This window comes from Microcebus murinus, chromosome 6 (genome assembly GCF_040939455.1).
Source record: "Microcebus murinus isolate Inina chromosome 6, M.murinus_Inina_mat1.0, whole genome shotgun sequence".
In the NCBI taxonomy this organism is placed as follows: domain Eukaryota; kingdom Metazoa; phylum Chordata; class Mammalia; order Primates; family Cheirogaleidae; genus Microcebus; species Microcebus murinus.
In genome coordinates, this window is record NC_134109.1 from 89,575,631 (window position 1) to 89,599,825 (window position 24,195).

Here is a 24,195-nt window from a genome sequence, read left to right on the forward strand (position 1 = left end):
CTCTCCCCGTGGTCAGTGGCTGGGAAGTGACACTCCCTCTCTGGTTAGTGGCTTACCAGAAGGAGAAATCGGGGCTCCTAACTTCTCCTTCCCCTGAACCTCCCAGCCGGCCTTTGTCCAGGCAGGCGAGGAGGGTAAGGGTGTTCTAGGCAAAGGGAACAGCCTGGGCCAAGCTGGTGTCTGGGCATAGACAGGGCACCTGGGTGGAACAGGCAAAGCCACTGCCCTCACTCCTTCCCAGGGAGAGGCTGAAGCTCCATGGGGCAGTGGCCACCTCCCCTCACCAGGGCCTGGGCCAAGAGGGGCCGGCCCTGCGGTCTCAGTGCATGACAACAGCACCCCTTCCAGGGAAACCCTCCCTCCCCTCTTTCCCTCCCTGCCCCCTATACACTTCAATGTGCATTTCCTATAAATAAAGAACTCTCCTAATAACCACGGTGCAATGATCACAATCAGAAAATTAATGCAATATGCCTTTGCTTTGTTGGTGTTTAAAAAAAAAAACACGATAAAAATAAAGTTAATGCTGAAACAACACGACTGTCTAAGTTATAGGTCTTATTGAGGTTCTGCCTATTGTCCAAATAGTAAATTGTCCTTCATAGTAAAAGAAAATCCAAGAGCATGTGTAGCATTCAGTTGTCATGTTTTTTAGTGTCCAGTCACTTTGTTTCCTGATTTTGTTTGGTTTGATGCTTCCTAAAGATTAGGTTAGGGGGCTGAGCACAGTGGCTCACGCCTGTAATCCTGGCACTCTGGGAAGCGAAGGCAGGAAGATCGCTTGAGGCCAGGAGTTCCAGACCAGCCTGAGCAAGATGGAGACCCTATCTCTACCAAAAATAGAAAAAATTAGCTGGGCGTGGTGGCACATGCCTGTAGTCCCAGCTACTCAGGAGGCTGAGGCAGAAGGATCACTTGAGCCCGGGAGTTTGAGGTTGCTGTGAGCTAGGCTGATGCCACGGCACTCTAGTCTAGAGGACGGAGTGAGTCCATCATTTTTTTCAGCACTTATTGGTTGGTTTTCTAATAGAAGGAGGAGCTTTTCCTCCTCTCCCAGCTATTTATTTATTCATCTATTGACAGCAGTGTGGACTCACGGAATCCTACTTTACCCTGCAGGCTGTAATCTGTTCCAGTTATCATTCACTTGATCCCCAGATCACCCCAGGTGCCCAGCGGGAGCCCCACCAGACAGGCTCCCGTGACCTTGTGACACGTCCCCATCACACTTTGAGCACTGTTCATTCCAAACTTCTCTTGTTCTTTCCCTGCCCTCACCCTGGAATCAGCCACTTCTCCAAGAAGTCTGGGTTCCTTTTAGTTGCCCCATTTCTTGTGATGAAAGAACAAAGGTATGCCTGGGCTAAAAAGCCTCTGTGAAAACCCAAACTGTAAGAACACTTGCTCAACTATAAAGTCGTACATGAATGTGCAACTATTATGCCATTGCTTCTGCTAAAACATTGCATTATTTACTGCCACAAACAGCACATTAGTCTGTTACAGATACACTCCTTACAAAACACATGGAATGAAGTTTGAAAACAGACTGAATTTTCTGAATTCTCATAGGCACAAGCCTATATTATCAGCTCAGAGTTTATTCTATTTAATATTTACTTTGAAACTTCAAATCAATATTATTGCTGCCCCCCCCCACAATTCAGCATTAGGATAACCATAGCTTTTTAAAGTCCCTTAAAAAAAAATGATGATTCATCCAACCAAAATAGGGCCTTCTTACATAATGTGAATTTGAACACATCCCAACTATTAATTATTTTTTCTCACTGCCTTCTCTCTTCCCACATATAGATTCATTCCAAGCCCACTCAATCCTGTTTCTATCTGCCAAATCTCACATCCATTGAATTAAAGAATTTTTTTTTAAAAAACAAAATATCAGGAAGTAAGAACACTCTGGAAATGAGCTGAATATGTTCTGTATGTTATTTGTGGGAGGTCAGTTCAGGGCAGATATGGTTTCTCCTTTGCCTTTTGATGGGCCATCCCTCTAGGATTTAACTTTTTTTTTTTTTAAATGATGAACATAACCAGCTGGTTTCTAGAATAAGAATTTGCTAGAATATAACGGTAGCTGGTTAAGAAATTCCACTAGCTTGAGGAGGACAGGGGTGCTGCCTTGTTTGATCTTTCTTGGAGGCGCAACTGGAGCAGGGCGGTTAGGGACCCAGGCTCCGGATTCAGGCTGCTTGGGTCAAAGCCTGGCCCCGCCACATGCTGGTTGCACACCCTCTAGAAATCATTTACCTTCTCGCCACCTTTCTTCCCTCACAGGGTGGTAGGGGCCATTCGAGCCTGGCACAGAGAGAACACTTGGTAAGAGTTAGCTACGATAATTCTCCAGCTTGGCATACACTGGGCACCTAGTAATACTTACTGCTAAAATAAATGAAATGCTTAGTATTATTAAGTTTTAACCAACTGCAGTAATCCTAAGCAGCAGTTCTGGTGGGCTAACAAAACTGTCAGCCCCTTTCTTTTCCTGTATCTCTCCCTCCACCCCCAAATCCATCATCCCTACTTCAGCTGCCAAGCAACTCATCAATTTATCAGGGTGAACACACTAGCGCTGGGGGTGGGAGATACACAATGGTTTTTGACCTGAATTTCCTGAGCTGATGAGCTCACCATCCAACCTTTTTTTTTTAAAGTTCCTTTTCCTTCTGGTGGGTCCTAATCTGTCCCCGGAGCAACCTGGACTTGGCCTTTACTATGCACAGACCTTTGCAACATTTAAAGATAGCTCGAGCTCTTTCCTAAGAGATCCCATTTCAGTACATGTGAAGGTCTAGGACCACCCAGATGTATCAGAGTCTGTCCCTGTTCTCCCTGGAGTTCAGAGTCAATGGAAGAGATGGAGCCACAAGGATGGTTTCAATGTAACGTGTGACTTGCTAAGCTAGACATGTGGTCACAGAGAGCTTCTGCCCCAGAGATGGGGCATTGCACTGGGCTTCTGGGGGCTGACATTTGAGCTTTATGTAAAGGATACATTAGATGGAATCAGGGCCGGGCCCAGTGGCTCATGCCTGTAATCCTAGCACTCTGGGAGGCCGAGGTGGGTGGATTGCTTGAGGTCAGGAGTTTGAAACCAGCCTGAGCAAGAGCGAGACCCTGTCTCTACTATAAATAGAAAGAAATTAATTGGCCAACTAATATATATAGAAAAAATTAGCCGGGCATGGTGGCGCATGCCTGTAGTCTCAGCTACTCGGGAGGCTGAGGCAGTAGGATCACTGGAGCTCAGGAGTTTGAGGTTGCTGTGAGCTAGGCTGATGCCACGGCACTCACTCTAGCCTGGGCAACAAAGCGAGACTCTGTCTCAAAAAAAAAAAAAAAGATGGAGTCAGAAGAAAGGGAATACTAGGTGAGCACACTAAGTTAAGGAAATGGTGAAAGCAAAGGCCCAAAAGTGTGAAATAAGCATGGATTTTTAAGGGGTAGTATATAAGCAACTTGATCACGGCAGGGTGTGAAGGGTGAGGCGGTAGGTAGAGGCAAGTAATGGCGCCGTGCACCCGTAACGGAGCTCATTTATCCCGCTGTGGCAGCAGCCTGCTGTCATCAGAGGAGTGACAGGGTCAGAACTGCCTTTTCATGGCTATCTCTGGCTGCAGAATGGAGGACAGTGTTGATGGAGACAACACCGGAGGAGGGAAGCCAGTTAGGAGACTCTCCTTTCTTTGGCAGACCCTTCCCAGAAAACACAGCCATCGGCTACTCCACACTTCTCCATGGTCCCTCCAAGATGTACCTGGAACAACCTAGAAGCTGCTTCAACGAGGCCTACTCCCTGTTCCCGGATGTTCTCCTTCCCACGTCTGGGAAGTGGACACCTGCCTTGGTGGCCTCTCTGCTTAGTTCCATTCCATGAAGCTTGAACTGTTGAATATTCTGGACGCCGTTCCAGATCAGAGGACTCAGAATCAGAAAGCCATGGCTGGAACTCAAGAGGAGAGACAGAGCTGGAAGCGTAGGCCAGTAAATGTTCACTGCTTGAATGATGTTTCCAGAACCCCTACTATGTGCCAAGTATGTGCCAGGTACAGAAAAGAATAAGACAGTCCCTGCTCTTACTGAGCACCCGGACTGGTAGGGCAGACAGGCCAACACCCAGGGAACAACTACAGTGCGTGTGACGGCGGCTAACAGGGTGTCACCCATGTCAGGTACAATATGGCTGACTCTGCTGGCAGATGTGGCCATTAGAGGTGATGTCACTGGAACTAGGTTTTGAAGGATGCAGAGGAGTTGGAGAAAAGGGTAGGCGGGAAGCTAGCTTCTTAATATCTATTTTTGTTTGTTTTTCAGGAAAACCGAAGACAATGACCCAACTCATCAGGGTGTCCTGAGGTTTAACTGGGAAGGCAAATTAAAGTGCCTATCAGGTGCCTGGCAGGCCAAGAATAACAAATGTAGATTTGGAGTACCAGGCGCCGAGGACTGGAAAACTGGAAACAACACGACCCGGAGGGAAAGGGGGCTTCTGAAATGGAGGCTGTGAAAACTAGAGGTCATGTTCAGGACAGCAGAGAACGGAAGGGTGAGAAAAGGGAGTTATGAAAAGAGACAGGGTTTTGTCTTTTTATTTATTTATTTGTTTATTTTTTTTTCTTATCTTTAGAGGAACTGAAGTCAGAAAGGGTTTTTGTCTTGATTGCCGTTCATATAGTTACAGAAGTAAATAATCAGAAAATAGAAACTTATGATCACTTTTAACTCTGCTTAGTGTGACTCTCATCACGTGGTGTGTACCCTTCCAGTCTCTTCTCTGCACACGTGCACACATGTGTAAATGGTGTAAGCAGATTTCATTCCACATACAATTTTGGGGACCTACTTTTTCACCTGGTATATTTATGGATGTCTTTCCATGTCAAATATAATTATCCATCATTTTTAATCACTGCATAACGTTCCACTGTATAGATATACCATAACCCCCAAATCCCTACTGGTGGGCACTTACTTTGTCCGAGGGCTGCATGATACCCTTGCGCTGCATTATCTCTTAGCTACATGCCAATGAGTGGAACTGCTGAGTCAAAAGGATTTTTTTTAAGGCTTTCAACGTATGTTACTGATATCCACTACTTATTGTGTGTCTCCTAGGGACGGGCACAGGCTGTATGTATCTCCATTTCTCTACATGAGGTGGCTGATGCTCAGAGAGGCTAATGACGTTATACACACATACTCGGGCCCTTAAGAGAAGACACAAACCTCTAATAATGGGAGAACTCTGGGCAGGTGTCTATAATTCCTTAGAAAGTCAAGGACGGGGTGAGGCAGTGACAATGGCATCTTAGTCCAGGAAACTTCCCAACCTTGGATTCTCCATACCTCCTGATGTAGCCAGATCAATGGGTCAGAGATAGAGAGCCTAGACCAGGAGCCACGACGCCTGCCCTGACCCTGGCTCTGCCACTACTTGACTGGGAGAATCATGCAAAGTTAGAGCCAGAAGAGATCTGATGGACTCAACAAGTATGTCCTGAGCACCTTCCACAGGCTGGCCCAGTGCTGGGCACTAGGATGGACAGGCCCTGGCCACACGGAGCTTAGACTCTGTCAACTGTGTGGAGCAATGGTTTTCCAACTCCCATTGTAGTGGTACAAGTCTCCCTCCACCACCTCCACTTTTGCTCAAAGGCAAAATCTTACTAGAAGCCCAGCACAGAAAAGGGATGAAGGACAAGCCAGACTCAGAGGTACGGTCTACCCTGGGGCTGAACACCCAGTGTGAAGGCCAATTAGCTCCCCCAGCCTCTCACTCCCCAGACAAGGAAAATGAGGCTGGAGGGAAGGGCACAGTTTGTAAATTAGCAGTGAACAAGTGTCTCCTCCCAGCCTGTGCCTTCCTCCCTAAAATGAGGGTATTAGCCTTTATCTAGATGGGGCCTTGGATATACAATCTATAATTCTGACAAAACTTAACTTTTCATCAAGATGTGGCTTCCTTTCAACTTTCAAGCAATAGTTTTTGCTAATTATTTTATAATCTGTGAATATCTGCACCTAAAACAAAATGTATTATGTGCAGGTCAATATACAAGAATTCAAACCATGTAAATTTATAAAGTAAAAATATGTAACAAGGTACTTCTCCATCATTCCATGAGGCAATGAAAAAAGAACCAAAATGTGGACAAATTCTAAAATGTCCCCGAAAATAAATATTCTGAAACTGAGTGTAAATACAGAAGACATGGTCAAAGACAAGTGAGATGTTCTCTTTTTTTCATTTTTTTCTCCTCTTTTTTTCTTTCTTTTGAGACAGGGTCTCACTCTGTCCCTAGACTAGAGTGTAGTGGTGTCATCATAGCTCACTGCAACCTCAAACTCCTGGGCTCAAGTGATTCTCCTGCCTCTGGAATAGCTGGGACTACAGGCAGGTACCATGATGCCCAGCTAATTTTTCTATTTTTAGTAGAGATGGGGTCTCACCCTTGCTCAGGCTGATCTCGAACTCCTGAACTCAAGCGATCTTCCTGCCTCAGCCTCCCAGAGTGATGGGATTATAGGTGTGAGGCACTGCACCTGGCCAAGATGTTCTTAAATAGGAAAATAGAACTATTTAAAAAATGATCATGAATCACTTTCAAATTTGTACTATTATACAGTCTTTTGATGACTACTTTTTGGTAGATCAAAGTAATCAAGGAAAAATTATCCAAAGCTAACTTTAAGCTTATTTAATCTGATTCTACACTAAGGTAGAATGGGATGGATCCAAAACCCTCAAACACTTATATAGAAAGAAAACATTTACAATCATGTTATTTCACATACGTTTGTCAGAGATATGTGAATTGCCTTAAAACCACACATAAGTCACACACAAAAAATTCTACCCTGAATTTTCTAATTAAAAGTTTGAAGGATTAAGTTATATGGTACAGCCTTTAATGATAGAAGGCAATTTGGCTCTATATAATAATTTTAAATGATGACATTAAAATAAATGTAAATGGGTCCGGCATGGTGCTTCGCACCTGTAATCCCAGCACTTTGGGAGGCTGAGGCAGGAGGACTGCTTGAGGTCAGGAGTTTGAGACCAGCCTGAGCAACACAGTTACACTTAGTGTCTACAGAATATAGAAAAATTAGCCCGGCACGGTGGCACGTGTCTGTAGTCCCAGCTACTCAGGAGGCTGAGGCAGGAGGATCACTTGAGCCCAGGAGTTTGAGGTTGTTGTGAGCTTTGATGACGCCCCTGCACTTTAGACTCTAGCCCATGCAACAGAGCAAGACACTGTCCCCTCCCAACCCCCTGCCACCCCGAAAAAAGCAGCGACTGAATCCATTGTGTTAATGTCAAAACTGGGCTCAAACCCTATATCTAGTACAATCCCAAGTACGTTTATAAATATATACACCAACATGAAAACATCAGCTATTGAAATACATCAAAATATTGAAAGTGGCGACCTCTAGGGGGTGGACTTATGAATGACTTGTTTTCATCTGTATTTCTAGATTTTCCACGGTGAGCATTAGTCTATTATGAAAGTCCTCTAAAAACACTTGCATTAGCAAGCTTGTGTGTAATTACGAATGCAGAGAAAAGCAAGCAGAGGGGAAATGAAAGGCAGATTTGCTCTCTGCTCCCTCTGACGGCTGCAGGAGGCATGTGGCAGAGGTGTGGGAAGAGGGTGTCTGCAGGGAAACTAAGTTCTAGAAGCCTCACTACACAGAGCATATCTCCTTAGACTATGGAAAAAGTTCCAGGCTAATCTAGAAGCTTCCGTTTTTCCCAAATTTTCCCCATAAAACCAGAATAGTCCAAGGCTCCAGCCATAAAGCATTTGAGAATAAAACTTTTCACGAAATTACATTTAGAAGAGATAGAAAAGTCAATAGCATCTAATGATAAATCCTGTGATCTGCCCAAATTTAGTCTGGGTTTGTACTCACAGAAATGACAGAAATTTGCTTTGAGTTGCTTTGTTCCTTAACAATAATAGAATCGGCCTCAAAGGAGCTGGGGATCGGGAAGATGCCCCCATGCAGCCCCAGGAGGCTGCCATATATGTTGGCTGAGATGAACACCGTGTCCTTCCTCCTCTCAGCCTGTCTTCCAGATCATTCCTCAGTTTAATTTCAACTGTAAAGTTTCTTTACAGTTGAAGTGTTTCCCCCTCCTTTCTTTCATGATCTTGACTCCCATTCCAGTACCCATTTTTGTCTTTTTATTATAAAAGAAGCAAATGTACGAATGGGTATAAAATGAAAAGTACCTCCACTTTGCATACCCCTCTCTAGAGATGAGAAGTTTCTTGTGTACCCTTCCAGACTGTAATGCATACCCAAGCCTCTCTTATTTAATGAGATCAGCTTATATATATTGCTTGGCACTTTGCTTTGTTAAAAAAAATTTTTTTTTAAATTGTGACACCTTTTCATATATACAGACACCTTTTCATATATACATACATATTTAATTTTTTTTCATTGACTTACTCCTTTTTCTTTTTCATGCTAATCTCAACTTTCTAATAGAAGGTCTAGCCTGATGGGAAGGAAGGAAGTACTAGGAGCCTGAACCTTGACTCTACCCTATTCTATTCCTGAGTAGCTGCAAAACCTTAGGGCAATCCCTTAACCCCTTCCTGGATCTCAGCTGCTTTCTCTTCTAGACGGGAAGGGACTGTTGGGAGGAGAAGAAACCATTCTGTGCCTGGAGGCTTAGGCTGAAGCAGGTGACTCCTCTAGATCTACAAGCTGTGTGGTGGGGTGAATATCAGCTCCCCAAAGATGTCCACGTCCTAATCCCCGGAACCTGTGAGTATGCTACTGCACATGGCCAAAGGGCCTTTGCAGATGTGTTCAAGTTAAGAATCTTGAGATGGGGAGATGATCCTGGACTACCCAGGTGGGCCCAGTGTAATCACAAGGGTCCTTATAAGAAGGAGGCAGGAGGGTCAGAGTCGGAGAAAGATGCCACAACGGAAGCAGTGATGGGAATAACTCGGGCCTTGAGCCAAGGCATGCGGGCAGCCTCCAGGAGCCAGGGAAAAGCAGAGATGGATTCTCCCCTACGGCTTCCAAAAGGAACTGCCTACCCAGCAGGAGAATGAATTTACAGTGCTGTAAGCCACTAAGTTGGTGGAAATTTGCACACTAGCAAAAGGAAACTCACACGAACCATAACTGTGTGATTCTGAAACGCCAGGAACTGAGCGAGGGAGCTCTCGCCCATGGTGGAAGACACGAAGAAAGCAACAGGGAGAAAGATCTGGGGACCAGCAGGAGGCTCCTGAGGAGTAAGGGGGACAGTGGGGGCTCCCTGGAGATGGACCTGCTGCTTTCTGTGTCTCACGGTGGCCAAGGGCTGCTTGGGGATGAGGGCCCAAGGGATGGGGGCTGAAGAACTCAGGGTCTGCAGCCGGGAAAAAAGTTCAGTTTTTCCTTAAGTTCATGCTCTGCAATTTTGTTGTGTTGGCTTTGTTTAAGGCAAGAATTCAGGCATGTCCGAGCTAACAGGAGGAAACCAACTGGCCCAGTTTGCCTAGGACTGAAGGGTCCTGGGATACAGGACTTTCCATTTTAAAACCAAGCACCCCAGGCAAACACTGGTCACCTTAGCTTATAGCCTAAAGGGCTCCTCCCTCCCCATTAGGGCAGAGGCTACAGGGCCACTTATATAACACCACCAAAATGCAAAAACATGCAGGCACCTAACACATGTTGCTCTGGGCAATAAACCGTGACCCTCTGATGTCCAGCCGCACACCCTAATTTGTACTGTAAATGTTCACGTCTGGCCTCACGTTCCCGATTCACAGGATATTGTCCTTGGGCTCCAACATGGGAAACATCTGCTGGGTTATCCTGAGGCAGGGGCTGGGAACCCCAGGTGGGCAAGAAGTGAGGGCTGTGGGTGTCAGAAACAGACCTGCCAAGTAAGAGGCTGCCACAGGGACACACAGGAAGGTGTACGGAGCCACCTCTGCTCTGGGGAGCGAACCACATTCAGTTTCTGCCTCTCCCCAGCTTGACCAGACCCTTCCCGCCCACCCTCCAGGCTGCCCACCACTGGCTCGGTGGGGAGCCGGGCAAAGAAAGCAGCATGGCTCCCAAACTGAATCCTGGCCCAACACTAAGCGCTGCATGGCCCCGTGCAAATTCCCTGACTCTGCCAAGCCCCTGCGTTCATTCCCCAGGTGTGGACGCCCAGCTGTTTTCACAGCTACCGACCACAGCACCCCTCCTCCCTCTCCCACCTTATGCAGGAAGGGGCTGGGGGAGTCTGAGTGGGGTGACAGCAGCTGAAGGGGTAACAGTGGGACCAAGACAAGCTCAGAAATCCCCCTCACTCTTCACCTGCAGCTGTAACTTCCTCTAGGAACTAGACGCTGTCTGTTAAGAGGGAAAGTGGGCCAGGCCTGGTGGCTCCCACCTGTAATCCTAGCACTCTGGGAGGCCGAGGCTGGAGAATTGCTGAAGGTCAGGAGTTCAAAACCAGCCTGAGCAAGAGCGAGACCCTGTCTCTACTATAAACAGAAAGAAATTAATTGGACAACTAATATATATAGAAAAAATTAGCCGGGCATGGTGGCTCATGCCTGTAGTCCCAGCTACTTGGGAGGCTGAGACTGCAGGATTGCTTGAGCCCAGGAGTGTGAGGTTGCTGTGAGCTAGGCTGACGCCACGGCACTCACTCTAGCCTGGGCGACATTTGTAAGAATCCTTTACCCCAGGTCATTTATCTCTCATGCTTGGTTCTCCCACATACCCAGCAGGCAGAGTGACCCTGTTAAAACACAATCATATCAGGCCCTTCTCTCAAAACCCTCCAACAGGTCCTCCCTGTGCCCCACAGGCCCGCATGAGCTGCCACCCCGACCCCACCTCCTCTTCCTCTCCTGCAGTGAGCCTTTGCCCGGCTCTGCCCTTTGCTGGAAGAGCTCTGCCTGGTGACAGTCTCTCTGACCGTCCATGGCTCGTCTTCCCTCCCTTCAGGTCTCCACTCGAGGCCTCCCTGGGCCACCTTCTCCAAAACTTGCTCCTGCTGCCCCTACGGCACCTCCTGTCCCACCTCCCCGCTTTAGTTCTTTTCTAACACATACCGTCTGCTTTACTCATTTGTCCCTCGGCTCCCGCACTAGAATGGAAGCGCCTCGAGGGAGTGAGGGAAGTTTGATGCATTCACTGCGGTGTCCCCGAGGGCTGAGGACAGTGCCTGACATACAGCGGGCTGGCAAAACGTGCTGAATCATGAAGGACTTGGGCGTGGGCACGTCTCAACAGAGATGGAAGGAATCGTTGCCAGGTCGAGGTTACTGAAGGCTGGAGACAGGGGACCCTAAGCCTGGGCGTGGGAGGGAACGGACCCAAGCCAGGAAGGGGGACAGGTGCGGTTCAGTGCATGTGCAGGTGGGTTTGGAGGTGTGAGCTGAGCTGTCAGCCTCCAGCTCCCATTTTCCCCCCGGGGGAGGCAAGAGTGGGGGAGGGGGGCAGTCAAGGAGTCAGAGACCTGTGTGGAGTGGAGAAAGTCTGAAATTGTCACTGTGAAGGGCTGACCCAGAGAACTGCCAGGCAGCTCTGAAAGCCCCAGAGAACTAGTGATTGTGGAACTAATAACGGTGTCAATATGCATCCTGTGTGCCATTTCTCCAGCAGCATCTGATGTTCAGGAATGAGGAGAAGGGGGGGGGAGAGGAGATAGTGGGTCCATCCCAGGCTGAGGCTCTGCAGGAAGGCTCTGATGGACAGACAGGAGGACAAGGAATTTAAGTTTACTTGGCAAGACTGTCGCTGAGAGGGTGGGCCACAGTCTCAAAGCTGGATACTGAGGGAAGAGAAGAAGGGAAGGGACCGAGAGACCGGGAGAGAGGAGAGCCAGGGTCCTGGAGGAAGGCGATGCCCGGGGGAGAGAGACTGGTCAGGGCAGGACACAGCCATCAGCGGTCTGTGGGGGGGAGCAGTTCTGAGTGCTGACGCATCCCACGCGTGTGCAGCAGGGGCTGCCGTGGTGAGGGGCCAGAGTGTCACGAGGGGCGTCCCTGTGGACCCTGGAGACACCAGGATCGGGTAAGGCTTAGGGTCAAAAGGAAGACTCAAGCCACAGTCCTAAGAAATGCCAAAGTCCTTATAAAAAATGAGAGAGCAGGAGAAATGTCAAAGGGGAAGAGGTCGGCCGGATGACAAGAGCCTTAGAAGTAGCGAGGGTTTTAGAGGGGGCGGAAGATAGGCAGTCTGGAAGCTGCAGGGGAATAGAGGGGAACACCACCACATGCCTTCTGGTCTTTTCAACCCCCAAACTCTGACATACGCAAGTGAGGACGGTGTGACCAAAATTTAGAGGGCCCTCTCCTGCATAGAACAAACGCACTCCTTGGGGTTCCATGTTGAAAAGCTGCTTCCCCACTATCTTTCTGCCGTAAGGCAATTTACAAATTCACAGAAAAGGCTGAAAATATCCCAGTGTGCAGCCTGCACTGTTGGGTTAGTAAATCTCTGAAGAATCCTCTCTGCGTGAAGCTCAAAGGGGTTTGGCTGAAAACGCTGGAGTGAGCTGAGCTGGCGGTCTGACTGTCCAGGGGTAATCCTGGTCCCACCTCTTATTAGCAGGGGGCCTTTGGTAAGTCCTTTAACCTCCCTGTGCCTCAGTTTCCTCACCTGTCAAATGAAGAAGTTAGACAACCTACTTCAGAGGCACTAACAGCACCATTGCTATCATCTGCAGAGTGCAGGAATTTGCAGTGGAAATGGGGCAGACCCAGTCCCATGCCTCCCAACGTCCATTCCCCACTTCCTCCCAGATAAGAGAAACCACACTCTGTTTGGGAATGACAATGTGCCCAGCTCAGTTCTCCCCTTCCCAGACACCCTTACAGTAGCCATGTGGCCTAGTTCTTTTTCTTTCTTTTTAAAATTAATTATTTTTTTGGGTAGAGACAGGGTCTTGTTTTTGTTCAGGCAGGTCTCAAACTCCTGGCCTTAAGCAATCCTCCTGCCTCAGCCTCCCAAAGTGCTGGAATTACAGGCGTGAGCCACCAAGCCCAGCCTTGGAGCCTAGTTCTGACCAAGTGCAAACAGAAATCCTGAGGAAGAAAGGAGGGTTCCTGGGAAAACCTTTGCTTTCCTGATAAGAAGGAGCAAACAGAGACTGGTGGCCGTATTTCTCCTTCTTCCTGCTTGGGATAGAGAAGTGATGTTTGGAGCTGTGGCAATCATATTATAATCACGGGGCAAATGCCAGTGCTCCAAGGTGTGGAGAAGACAGGCAGGAGCCTGGGTTCCTGATAGTGCACTGCATGGATGAACCAAAGCTGGGGAAACAAACAATTGCTCTTTTTATGTAAAAATAAATAAATAACTCCCAACTTGCTTAACTACTTTATTTGGGGTTTATGGTTAATGATAGCTGGACACACTTCTAAACAATACAGGAGCTTAGAGAGCCTCCGAGTTAAAGGAGGCCCTAGTTGAAGTACAGCACACTCTAGATTGAAGTCATTTACCTCTACCAAGTGATTTTCAAAGAAATCAAATGGTAAAGGCCCTAGCGTGAACCCCATTTTTCTTTTCCAAATGGGATTTAAAGGGTGGTGCCAATTAGGAATGGCAGGAGCAGGGTATCTGGGTGTGCATGCGGGCAGCGTGGGAGGCCTCGCTCCGCCAAGGGGAGCGGCCACCCTCAGAGCTGGGAGGGAAGCCAGGTGAGACCACTTTTCCAAGCCTGGCCCTCGCCCAAGCTCTGCTGAGGACGAACCATCAGGCCAAGTAAAGGAAAGCTGATGTGGCCAAGATTCCTGGACTCTGGCTCTTTAAGCTCACTCTTAAAAAAAAAATCACGGAGCCAGCGCCGGATTATGGTGGTGATCAATAATGCAAGTGTAAGAGTGAGTGCTCCTGCTCTTGCATGCCCGTCACACCGCGTCTACCCAAAAGCTTCGGGGACCGCCTTCAGCGAACCGAAGGGTTGGACTTGGCAAGCTCCTCTGCGTCCCTTCCCCCTTCCAGCTCCCCTCCCGCAAGGAGAAGGGGGGAGGCTGGAAGAATGAGCTTTGAAATCAGAGTCTCTCCCTCCCCGTACAAGCAAAACTGCGAAAAAACAAACGACACAACAGCGACGGGGAAAGCCAGATGGTGACTCAAACACAAAACAGGAGCGTCCCCCAGGCCGCGCCCACCCGGGCTCGCCGCGCTCGTCACTACGGACACCCCGCCCCACGCAAGCCCGCTGCAGGGCGGGCGGGAGCGCGGCCGGCCGCACCTCCCGGGCAGGTGACGACCGCACCCGGCCCCGGCCCCGGCAGCGCGCGGGGGTTCCGCCAGGTGCCGCCACCCGCCGCCGCCCCGCCGCCCGGCCCGCACTCACGCTCCACGTCGTGCAGCTTGGCCCGCTCCTCCTCCAGCTTGCCCTTGAGGCTCTCGGCCTCCATCTTCAGCGACGCCAGCGTCTCGTTCTCGTGCAGCCCGTCCGTTGCCATCTTCGCGCGGGGACGCGGCGGGGAGGGAAGCGGAGAGCCGGGATGGGATGCGCCGAGCCGCGCCGGGCGCTCCGGCCGCGTCCCCGCCGCCCGAGCGCCGCCCCTGCCCCGCCCTCCGGCGGTGACGCCAGCCGCGCCGGGCCGGGCCGACCCCGCGCCCTCCGCCCGCCCCGCCCGCCCGGGCCCGAGTCGGCGCTGGCCGGGGCACCACCCCGGGCAAGCAGGGCGCGTCGTGCCCGTTTTACCGCCGGGGAAACTGAGGCTTGGCCGCGTTAGGTGATTTGCCCGACAGGGAAGGGCCGAGTTGGGAATTGAGCTCAGGACTCCGGGCTCCTGGGGAGACTGGTCGCAGCGACACAGCACTTCCATCTCCCCCACTCCCCACCCCTGGGGAGGAGGTCTCTTCCTTTTGGAACTCGAGGTGCGGGCCCGTGGCTGCTGTCAGCAGAGAGAGGACGCGAGTGGAGACAGCCACGAGGCCTGCCCCTTGCAGCTGTGGTGTCCGTCCCACAATTACCCCGGGGACTTTCCTCGTTTGTTGACTTAAATATACAAAGACAAAACTAGTCCGGCGTCTGAAAGCTCTGGGGTCTCTGCAGCTTTAGGAAGCCCACCCTTAGCTCTTCTTTTCTTCCCTTTTCTTCTTCTTTTCCGCTCCCTGGCCTGGGATAGCAAAAGGGGGTGGCGGTGGGTTGGCAGGTGCGCAGGCGCGGACCTGGGGCTTCTCAGCCAGGTCTCCCAAGGACAGGCATTCAATGACTCCTATCAGACTCAAGCATCCGCTCTCCCGGGTCGCCTAAAGTGTTAGGCACTGTTCTAAGTACTTCAATAACTTGTTCAGTCCTTAGTCAGCCTGCATGGACACTGTTATCTCCATTTTACAGATGAGGAAACTGAGGAACGGAAAGGCTCGGTCATCTCTCAGGGGTCACAGTCCAAGAAAGAGGGAGAGACAAGATTTGGACCCAAGCAGTATGGCTCCAACAGCCTCTGGACTTAGATGTGGATGACCCAAACCGTGCCGCCTCCCTTTTCCCCTCTCTGTGATCTTGCCTGAGTTTGTGTGCAGCATGGGAGGGCAGGCCAAGGTTACAAATTCCGGGGAGGAACATCATCAAGCACAGTCTCAGCTGCTGTCCCTGCCTTCTGCATACCCCCTCCCTGCCAGAGAAACCCAGCCGCTACTTGCTGTCCCGGGCCTTCTCTGAGAAAAGTTGAAAGGAATCTATATTCATCTGTACCTAGTTGTTTTGCAGGTTAGAGTCTGAGATCCTTCCTTTCCTTATCTGGAAAATCTACTTCATGGTGCCTACTTCATAGGGTTGTTATGAGAATTAAATAAGATACTGTGAGTGAAAGCTCTTTGCAGACTTCTGCAGACATAGCAGGTGCTTATTGGCGGCCAGTTCCCTTCTCTCTTCCCATCGATATAGGTTTATTCATCATCTATCCTCAGCATTTAGCATAATTCCGGCATATGGTAGGTGCTCAGTTAATGCTGGTTTGTTAAGTGGATGTATAAAACAATATATAAAATACATAAATATATATAAGTTATGTAGTTAAAACAAATATATAAAATGTAAGCATGTAAGTGTTTTATATACATACAATTTGTATAATTATAAAATAACAATACATATAAAAGCAAAACTATGACATCTGTTTCAGGGTCTGAAGAGCAAAGGTTAAGAGCACAGGCTAGATCAGACTGCCTGGGGACAAATCCTGGCTCTGCTGTGTGGCCTGGGGTGACCAACTTCTCTGTGTCTTGGGCTCCTCATCTGTAAATGGGGGATAGTCCAGCATTCAGAGGACCCAATGCATGGCACACGGTACTGCCCACTGTTTTCATTGAGGCTGCCTGATACACCTGAGCAGTTCACATGAAGTACCAATAATTTGAAATGAGACACTAGGTCCTGGGAGACACTTCTTACAAGGCCCATCTTAGGAGGCCCAGGCAAGGCATCATCTCCTTGGACCATCGTGGGACATGTGTGCACATGGCTCAGGGTCTGCCTGCCTCTGAAGACCTGGGGCAGGTTGTAGTTCACACACAGGCGTGTGCCCTCCTCTGGCAGGGGGTGTCTTTGTGTAAAATAAACCCCAAACATCCTCCAAGCTAGAGAGTCAACTATCTAGAGATGAGGCCATGTAACTTTTACTGGTAGGGCAAAGTTTACTAAGTGGCTTCCTGTACTTTGGTGTTAGCTCCTTTTTAGAAGGGAGGAAGCTGGAGATCAGCAAAGCTGAGGTTGGTTTTATTTCAGCAGTGGTTGAGCTACAGGGGCACCCCTGTTCATGAAAAGGGTCCACTGGGGGGCTATGTCTAAATCATCCCAAACACATGGAGGAAAAGTCACTGTCAATCATCGCATGTCTCCTCAGCTAAGGGATGCTGTCTGAATACTTGGGAAGCCCCAAATGCGGGTGGTGGATATGACCCGTCATAGTCCCCTAGAAGACATCTCCAGGCAGGGCCTCTGAGCTGGGAGCGCCTATGATGCTACTGAACACCCCCAAAATCTGTGATTCTGGGCTTATTCTGCAAATAGAGGAAGCTTAAAAGCAGAAGAGTTAGATTAATAAATAATAGGAGGGTAGGACCCCCAGAAAGCAGGCTTGTTTTAAGAACTGAATGTCTTCAGTTTTACAGTTTGCAGAGCCAAGTTAAGAACAAAATATACTGCAGAGAGAAGCCCATTACAGCAAGCCTGAAGAAACATTAGAATTACTGTGCACATACCAAAGCCTTTTTATGCCCGCCCTGGGCTACATACTTGCCATTTGCTTCATGGGAATAATTTTTAGAAATGTAATTACTGTGAGGGGTTACAATGGAATCAAGAGGATACGAAGTTCCTTTTCTTTTCCAGTAGGGGAAAATGTAAAGTCATTTTTCCTCTCTTTGATATACATATATATTTAAATACGTTGATAACGTGGGGATTTCCTATTGGGTTTTCCTGGAGGCATGCTGTACCACTGTTCACCAGGTGGGGGCTCTGCTCTGCCACACTAGTCAGCACAGTTTTGCAAATCTGAGCTAGGACAAATTCCTAGGGCTTCAGGGATGCCCTGTGCATTTTTGCTGTAAGATTTAAAGCCTGGGCATAGCCACCTCTGGTGAGGACTTGGTTTTGTGTACTTTGAAAAATGCCAGGATTTGTATTCATATTCCTAGCCCTCTCTGAAGGCTTAAGCCCAAGGAGCACTTTTTGGGCTTAATTTTGCTCACTACGTTGGCCCTGTATGGTTCAATCTTCAATGAAGTTCCACCTACATACAGCTGGAACCAGGGTCCTTGGAAAAGTGCTCCCAGATTGTTTATTTGCCAGACTCTTTTTTTTTAGCTTGGTTGCCTGCCAGGCAGACTGGCAGAAGATACAAGGGAAAAAGCATCAGCCCTAAGAAATAACAATAGCTAAAACAGTCATTGAGCACTTCTACTGGGGACTGTTTTAAACACTTTATCAAATGAACTCATTTGATCCTCACAAAACCCTATGATATAGATGCTATTAGTTTTCCTGCTTTACACATGGGAAAACAGGCTTCAGGAGAGAGGTGAGGACCTCTTTGGCACACCACTAACTAGGAACATAAATAGGATTTGAACCCAGGCAGTGCTACATCCAAGACCACACTCTGACCCCCTGTGCTACATACACTGCCTTGGGAAGCCCAGGCATGCTGCATATTTCTTGTTCTGTAAACTGATGCCATGGCAACTCATCTGCCACGGGACTCTCGTTAGATACTGTTTTAAGATAGGTAACCAACATTTTTAAAAAGCGGCACTTACAATTTCTGCACATGTTGAACAGTAGCTCAGTTGCTGTGATTTCTTGAAAACTGGTCTCAGAGCCCTTTGTTTGAAACATTTGTCACACGAGCCAAATACGTTAACTAGAAAGGTCTGATCACACATCTTTTATGCAAGATGAAGCTGAAAACAAAAAAAAAAATGGAACAAGGAGGGAAGTGTGAGAAAAGCTTTGTAAAACCTCTACTTCCTTTTATCATGGCAGTTGCCCAGACTTCTACATGTGGGATAAAGTATACACGGTTAATTGGTAACCTCTGATTTATTACAACACGCTGGGTCAACACACCTCATTTATTTTAACCAGTGAGAAAGCGGCAGACAATAGGTTTCTGAACTTAGCACGTGTTACCGGTTGTTTTGGCAGCTTGTGGACGCAGTTGGGTTGATCTCTGCAGCACAATGTCAATTCTGTGGGGTTTCACAGTGGAAAACGCTGCTGCGATGGATGCTATAATTTAAAACTTAAAAAAACATTCCTCCCCTCGGGGTGGACTTTTGGAGTAAAGACAAAAGTCAGCAAATGGTGACAAAGCCACGAGGGCGTTAAGTGTGGCATTAGTTCCCTGCGAGGCCGGTGCCCCCTCATTAAACATTTGACAGCCAAAGACCCAGGGTCCTGCCTGTCCACGCGGAAGTCAGCAGACAGGCCCAGGCCACTGGCAGAGGCAGCCTTGCGGAAGCAAAACCATCTGTGGTTAAAGGCACCGGTTCACTGCCCGGTTCCTGGCTCTACCGAGGCTAGTTACTGGACCTCTCTGAAGCTCTGTTTTGCTAATCTATGAAATGGAGATCTTAAAATCTACACTTCTGGGGGCGTCAGGGGAATTACAAGAGAAAGTGCAGTGCATAAAGCGCTTAGCTCAAGGTCAGAATGTGCACGACCAAGGTCATGCTCTCCTGAGTGGCAGTAATAGCTGAGTCCCTGCTGCCTCTGGAAGGAGGGGTGGCAGGAGATGCCTAGGAAAGAGCATGAGGAGCCCATGGCGACAGCTCAGGCAAGACACCAGGAAGTCCTGGATGAAAGCGATGAAGTGGGATGGACTTGAATCATGCTTAGGAAGGAGAAGGAGCAGGAGCAGGAGCTAGACTTGGCGACATGTGGGGACAAGGACAGGGAGACATCTCTGATATGGCCAGGGTTTCTGTTTGGGAGACTGAGGGTCACGGTGCCATTGTTGGAGTCGGAGGACAGAGAGGTCAAAGGGGAAGGAAGCAGCCAGCTTAGCCCTGTTTATTTTTGTTTATTTGTTTGTTTTTAGAGACAGAGTCTCACTCTGTCACCCAGGCTGGCGTCCAGTGGCACGATCCTAGCTCACTGCAGCCTTGAGCTCCTGGGCTTAAGCGATCCTCCTGCTTCAGGACAACAGGCAAGTGCCACCACACCTGGCTAATTTTTCTATTTTTTGTAAAGACGGGGTTTTGTTATGCTGCTGAGGCTACTGGCCTCAAGCGATCCTCTCTCCTTGGCCTCCCAAAGTGCTGGGATTACAGGCACGAGTCACCATGCCCAGCCAGCCCTGTCAATTTGATAGGCATTCCAAAGAGTGAGCCACAGTAACATTCAAAGAAATGACCCCCCCCCCCCCAGCATAAAGATATTTCAGGTCTGAACATTTCAATGGAGCTGAATTTGAGAGGGATGTGTTTGTGGGGGAGGTGACAGTGGGGACATTTATCGGGGGAATGTCTGCCATGCAGAGGTCACTGTGAGGCTGGAGAGAGAATGGGGAGCTCATGTGTTGGGCTGAACTCCTAGGGCAAAGGGGCAGCCGGCACAGCTCTTGAGGAGGACTTTAGGCAAAAGGGAGTAGAGGGCAGTCACTTAGGGACAGCAGCTCACAAGGGAACCAGCCACTGGCCACCATGGAGTGCTCAGCCCTAGCCTCTCAGCACCACTCTGGGAGGGAGGCAGGACATCTGTGTTACAGCTAAGGAACACACAGAAGGGTGAAACAAGTTCAAGGTCATCGGTGGAGCCTGAGTCTGCATGGAATGCGACTCTACAGCCCTTACTGTGGAGCTAGCACTGTCAAGCTGCTCGGTTTTGTTGCAGAAGATGAGTTAAAGAATGCAAAAGAATCTGCCCACCAGACCCTGGCTTATGGTGGGGGCTTGGTAACTGTTGTCCCCACCCCCCCAACCCTGCAAAGGCCGCCAGTAACAAGGTCAGGCTGAGGACTCCAAGTAATAGCATTAGTGAGCCACGGGTTTTTAAGCAAGGGAACGACATCATTCAAGTGGATTATTCCAGCATTTGTGCTTCCAGAAATAGGTCAGAGAGAGAAGGGACAGCAGGAAGATGAACTAGGTTAACTGTTATCATATTCTGGAGGAGAGGAAAATGCACTCTGGACAGAGTAGCAGCCACAGGAACGGAAGGTGCGAGGAACCCAAGGGACCCAGGGGAGAAGGAATGGAAGGATGGCTGGGAGTTATGGGAGAGAAGAAAAACAGAAGTAGAAAAAATTGCCAATATTCCAAATCTAGATAGAGATAGCTTTTCTTCTCAGACTGAATATTTTATTTTTTCAAATTATAAAAGCTGCTTATAATGTTTATTAGAAATAATTGAAAACAGAAAGACTTGAAGAAGGAAAAGTAATCGCCTATTTGCCCCACACCAACAAATAACTGTCCCGTTAGCATTTTATGTTTTCTTCTAGCATCTTCATAAGTACATATGTGTGTACCTTTTACAAAACTGGAATTATGTGCCATATATGATTCAGTTTTTTGCTTCACAGCATTTTCATCTTCACATGCCATTGCATATTCTTGGAAAACATCATTTTTTTTAATGGAGACAACGATTTTTAAGTCATATCAGCCTTAAGTCATATCACATAGCTAGCATTTTGGAGCTGGTTGGTTAAACATGGGTAAGCTACAAACTAAATTTAAAGTATTTTTAAACTATAAATGTTATACGTGTTCATTATAGAAAGTTTGGAAAAATCAAAACGTTATAAAAAAGATAATCACCTATAATGCTACCACCCAGAGAGACTCCTTTTCACATTTTCCTCTATGCCAGAATAGATCTTTAAGATAGTTGGGGTCATACTGTTTATGTATATTGTTTATATTTCCACATCTTGATGTTTTTCGTTCAGTATTTATATCATGAGCTTAGTTTTAGTACAATTCTGTTGTACTTATTACCAATACTTATTTTTATGATGAGGAAATTTTTCACAGAGCAAAACGCTCCATTATGAGCATTTTGACAAGAAAGACAAAAGTGCCCCTATTTTAACAAGTTTTGACCTGAAGTTGCTCTGCAGTGGGAGTTCTTAGAACTTCTCAAACCTTCCCCTAATAACCCTATGCCAAGCACAAAATTTGTTTGATGTCTGTTTTTACCTAACTATTTGGCTTAAAATTTACCAAGGAAATACATGTTTATTTTTAAAAGAATCAATACCAAAGATTAGAAAGTGAAAAGTGAAAGCCCCCCCCCATCACATATCTTGCATTCCCACTCCACTTGTTTAGTTGTTAATTCTTCTAGACTTTTCTGGTGCAAGCACATAGACACAGCTTTGCTAATTGTGTAAATAACTGACAAAAGTAGTTATGAAAATTACTTTTTTCATCTAACTTATTCTTTTAATACCTGTAGATTTACCTTTTTTGGCAATAGCCTCAGGATTATTCTATACTATGGAGTATCATAACTTATTAAACCAATCTCCTGTGGTTGAATAGATAGGGTATATCTGGTTTTTACTTTTAAAATAATGCTTCATTAACTCAATTAAAAGTGGGCAAAATACCCCCCCAAATATACCCCCAAAATACATTTCTGGTGGGGATGTGAAGTGGGGTAGCCATTTTCCCAATGGAGCAGGGTGGCAAATGGCTCAGAGGTTACTCAAAAGTCAAGTATAGAGTTGTTACCACTCGGCCCAGCAATCTTACTTCTAGGCTTGTACCTGGGATAATTGAAGATGCATGTTCACATAAAAACTTATATACCAATGATTGTAGCAGCATCATCAGCCAAAAAGGGGAAACAATTCAAGCATCCACCAACTGATAAATGGATATACAAAATGTTGACTATCCACACAGTAGACTGCTATTTGGCAATAAAGAAGAATGAAGCTCTGATACCTTCTACGGCAATGGACAAACCTTGGAAACACTATACTATGAAACAGCCAGACACAAAAGGCCACCTATTGTATGATTTCATTTATGTGAAATGTCCGGGATAGGCAAATCCACAGAGACAGAAAGCAGATTACTGGTTGCTGGGGGGAAGAGAAGGGGGGAGAAGGGGGAGTCGGGAGGGATTGCTTAATGGGCATGGGATTTCTTTTTTGGGGTGATGAAAATACTGGAGTTAGATAGTGGTGATGATGGCACATTCTTGTAAATAAACTAAACACCACTGAAATACACCATTTTAAAATGGTGAGTTTTATGTTGTGAGTTTTACATCTCAATAAAAGGTACTTTAAAAATGGGCAAAAGACTTGAATAGTCACTTTGCAAATGAGCATATTCATATGGTCAATAAACATAAAAAGACACTCAACATCATTAGTCATCAGAGAAATACAAATTAAAACCACAACGTGATACCACTACTTGCCCACCAGAATGCCTAAAATGAAAAAGACTGACAATACAACATGTGGGCAAGGATGTGGAGAACTTGAACTGTCTTTCCCTGCTGATGGGAGTATAAATTGGCACAACCACTTTGGAAAACTGGCTGGTAGGACCTACCGAAGCTGAACATACATATGTATTCTGTGACCTAGCAATTCTACTCCTGGATATATAGACTCTTATTTCCTCAGGCAAAAAAACCATGAATAAGAATGTCATAGCATGGGGGGTCACGCTTGAAGCTCTTACTCGAGGGGGTGGGGGAGCATGGGCAATATACGTAACCTTAACATTCGTACCCCCATAATATGCTGAAATTAAAAAATAAAAAAAATGTCATAGCAGCTTTATGCATAATAGCCCTAAACTAGAAAAACCCAAATGTTCACCCATTAGTAGACTAGATAAATTGCAGTATGTTCATACAATAAAAAAGTACAAAGTCCTGATACAACGATGTGGATGTATCTCACAGACTCACTACAACTATAAAACGTTCAGTGTCCAAAACCTCTTTCTAGTCCATGAGCTGCACTCTGAGGCTTTTGTCATCATATAAAGTATCACCTGGATCCATTTTTAAAACGGATTAAATGATTTTAAAGATGTTTCATCATTTTCCTGATGCCAGTATATATTTTAAAAACACCTTTTTATTATTTCAAAATAAATTCATATGAATTGTAGAAAAATTAGAATATACAGGATATAAAATTAGAATAAAAAACCCCTCACCAGTGCTCCCACCGCACAGAAAGACCCCTGTCAACACCTGGGCATGTACACATCCGGACACTTCTCGAGCATTTCAGAAAGCCAGAGTATTCTGATTAAATGTTAACACGCACATACCTTCCACAGAGCCGGCACTTGGAACCGATGAGCAGAAAGGCGAGGAGAAAGGTGAGAAGCTAGAGCTGCAGCATGAAGGTGTGAAAGCACCTTGCACGGCTAATCTCCTTATCTGGGCCTCCCAACTCAGCTTGCTGGCTTCCTCCCACTTGCAGTTCCGTGCTCCCTGCTGGGGCACATGCTGCCATGTGCATCATTCACTCCCCCCCACCCCGACCCTTCTACCATCCGCACTACCGGCCCCCTCTCAACCCAGGTGGAGGCTGACTTTGGCAGGTTGACCTCTGTGTCCACGCCCACTTGCTGAGCGGCCCTGACAGTCACCTGTGACTGCATGTTACCAGCGTCTCTCCATGTTGGCCAGCCTTCCCACCTTCAGCTGTGTAGACCTGATCAAGACCGTGGAGTGGGCGCCTCCTTCTCCCT

General features: G+C 47.4%; 1 protein-coding gene across 2 annotated transcripts in view; it reads right to left on the reverse strand.

The window, feature by feature from the left end:
* GNB5 (G protein subunit beta 5) overlaps positions 1–24,037 on the reverse strand; it is a 47,621-nt gene extending 23,584 nt beyond the window's left edge. The window contains exons 1-3 of one of the 2 annotated variants that reach the window (XM_076004376.1): positions 23,770–24,037; positions 18,274–18,417; positions 14,354–14,465 (exon numbers count right to left, since the gene is read on the reverse strand). In XM_076004376.1, the coding sequence (XP_075860491.1) occupies positions 14,354–14,465; positions 18,274–18,399 (238 nt within the window). In that variant the 5' untranslated portion in view covers positions 18,400–18,417; positions 23,770–24,037. Of the gene's footprint in view, positions 1–14,353; positions 14,574–18,273; positions 18,418–23,769 lie in introns of those variants that run through there. The other variant, XM_012763457.3, reaches the window with a different exon arrangement.
* Between the last annotated feature and the right edge of the window lie 158 nt (positions 24,038–24,195).